The sequence below is a fragment of the Cynoglossus semilaevis genome, unplaced genomic scaffold, assembly GCF_000523025.1.
Source record: "Cynoglossus semilaevis isolate Cse_v1.0 unplaced genomic scaffold, Cse_v1.0 scaffold2238, whole genome shotgun sequence".
NCBI lineage: Eukaryota > Metazoa > Chordata > Actinopteri > Pleuronectiformes > Cynoglossidae > Cynoglossus > Cynoglossus semilaevis.
The window spans coordinates 1-2199 of NW_007585463.1; the positions used below are offsets into that span (position 1 = coordinate 1).

Sequence of the window (2199 nt, forward strand, 5' to 3'; positions counted from 1 at the left end):
TCCGAGAGAGTACCAGCAGGCTGCGCGAACCTCTCCTATTCTGCAGTCAACATTCCCCTTTTGCCGTACAGCCCTAACGCCATGTTTACAGCGTCACCGAGTCCAGGACTATGCACCGGGAGTCTCTCCCTAGATGCAAGCTGGGTCAGTGATGAGGAGTCTCCCAAGATGCAAGCTGGGTCAGTGATGAGGAGAAAACGAAGGAGCGTTCGACTTTTCGCAAAGACGCTTCACCTTCTGCACACGAAACGTTGGTTCAAAAGGAAAACGAAGAGAGCACATCCGAAGAGGCTGCGTCTGAAAACCGCAGAGGACCAAAGTACCAACAGGTCTCAGATTGTCCAGAGCAAAGCTGGGTTAAGAGGCCCAAGCTGGAATTTACTGCTGACCTGGAGATCGGTGAGATTTCAACCGGCACCAAGATCTCGAGCAGCCCAGTTTACTTAGTCTCTCCTGCGCCATCTGTGCTTGAGGGACCAATAGACAACAGGGATGACCACCAGTCTTCCAGTGGAAACTGGAGTGGCAGCAGCTCCACCTGTCCCTCACAGACATCAGAAACAGTGCCTCCTGCTGCATCTTCGTCACTTACCAGCTCGTGTCAGAGTGACTCCGAGCTCTCTCTGATTGGCCCCACCCATGCCAACGATGACTCCGCCGACCTCGTTCTCGACCATTGTCCGGACCCGAGGGCTCAGCGTTCAGGCTCTTTTTCCTCCACTGTCACGGACGTACTGGAAAGCGCCGGTATTGAAACAGCCGTTGAGCAGGAGTGGAGTAACAGCCATGTCGGGCATTCGAGATCTGAGCGTTTAAGTCCCGACAAGGTGGAAAACATCCTTGCTTGCTCCAGTTTCACCAGTATAGTCACATGCGAGAGCAGCTTATCTGACAAAACGCCATCCGAGAAAGCCGACACCGTGTCACACTGCTCTGTGGACACGGAAGGATATTACACATCCATGCACTTTGACTGCGGCCTAAGGAGAAGCGCGAGCTACGTGTACAGCGACTGCACACCATCTGGCTCGGATTTCGTCCTGTCAGATGTGGGTTACTCCAAGACTTTGGGCCGAAGTTGTCTTTTTTTAAGGAAATCAAAAATAAAACCGTACCCGCCGAAGAGGATTTCATCGTTGACAACCATATGCAATCTGGAGAACCACCCTGATGAAAATGAAGCAAAACATTTTTTGCCTTTTTTATCCGCTAAGGAGGAGAAACCTCGGCTGGTTTCAACCAGCACTACAGGTCAGTCGGAATACTCGTTTTTATGCAGGGGACCATCAGCAATGCGGCAGTGGCTTCTCCCAGATGATCCTTTTGAATCAGCTGTTTTGAGCTTCTCGGGTCAATTTAAAGACAAGGGTATCATGCAAACCAGTGTTTCTCAAAGTGGCTTACAATTCAGCGATTCCTCTCAACCCTCGTTGAACTCCAGTGAAGATAAGACGGTCGATGAGCATATTAGATACCAGATGACGTTGGTGTGCCAGTGTGACACCGCTGCTTCACCGTCACCAACAGATGACGAGTTTAAGGCAATATCGCCCACGACGCCGACCACAATTACAAGCCCGTCCTGCGGTTACTCGAGTGATTACCCTACCCACACCTCTTCATTCCCTTTATCTTTCGCCCCTGCGCCACTGTCACCACCTAATGGCAAAAGCAAGCCCAATGTCCCGGAGAGGATGTCTTCCCTTTCTTCTCAGTCTCTACAGTGGCAGTCCATCAAGAAAAAAGACAAAACGACCACGAGTGATGATGGTAACACGATTATGGAATACAGGAAGGGCATTGAAATGAACACTCAAAATAAACAGAACATACCAAATTCTTGTAAAGTATTCAGCTCAACAGGCATACCCGTCACTCTTGACTCAGTGATGCAACGATCCCTCACTGACAAATGTGAGAAGGAGATGCTAACGTGCGCATCTGCATCACATCTACATTTTGTATCATTAGATGAGCTGGGTAAAGCCCTAGTGTCACCCGTAGAGCGTTTCGGCCAGACAAGGTGTGAGGAGGACGAGCTGGAGAGTTTTGAAATGTACAGTTTATTGTCAGAAACAGCAGCGGACATTGGTGAGGACTCTTTGAGACAGACCGAAGTTACATGCGAGGAGTCGAAGACATTGAAAAAACAAGATGCGTGTTCGACTTCTGCTCCCCTGCTCAGCTCCGACCCCATCG

At 50.0% G+C, this 2199-nt stretch overlaps 1 protein-coding gene across 1 annotated transcript; it reads left to right on the top strand.

Annotated features, from left to right (window-relative positions):
- Nucleotides 1-6: 6 nt before the first annotated feature.
- LOC112486624 (Nance-Horan syndrome protein-like) lies at nt 7-2195 on the top strand (the record flags this gene model as incomplete). The annotated part of the gene is made up of 2 exons (XM_025053957.1): nt 7-133; nt 169-2195. Coding segments are annotated over exons 1-2 (2079 nt in total), but the record flags the coding sequence as incomplete, so codon positions are not given.
- Nucleotides 2196-2199: the final 4 nt, after the last annotated feature.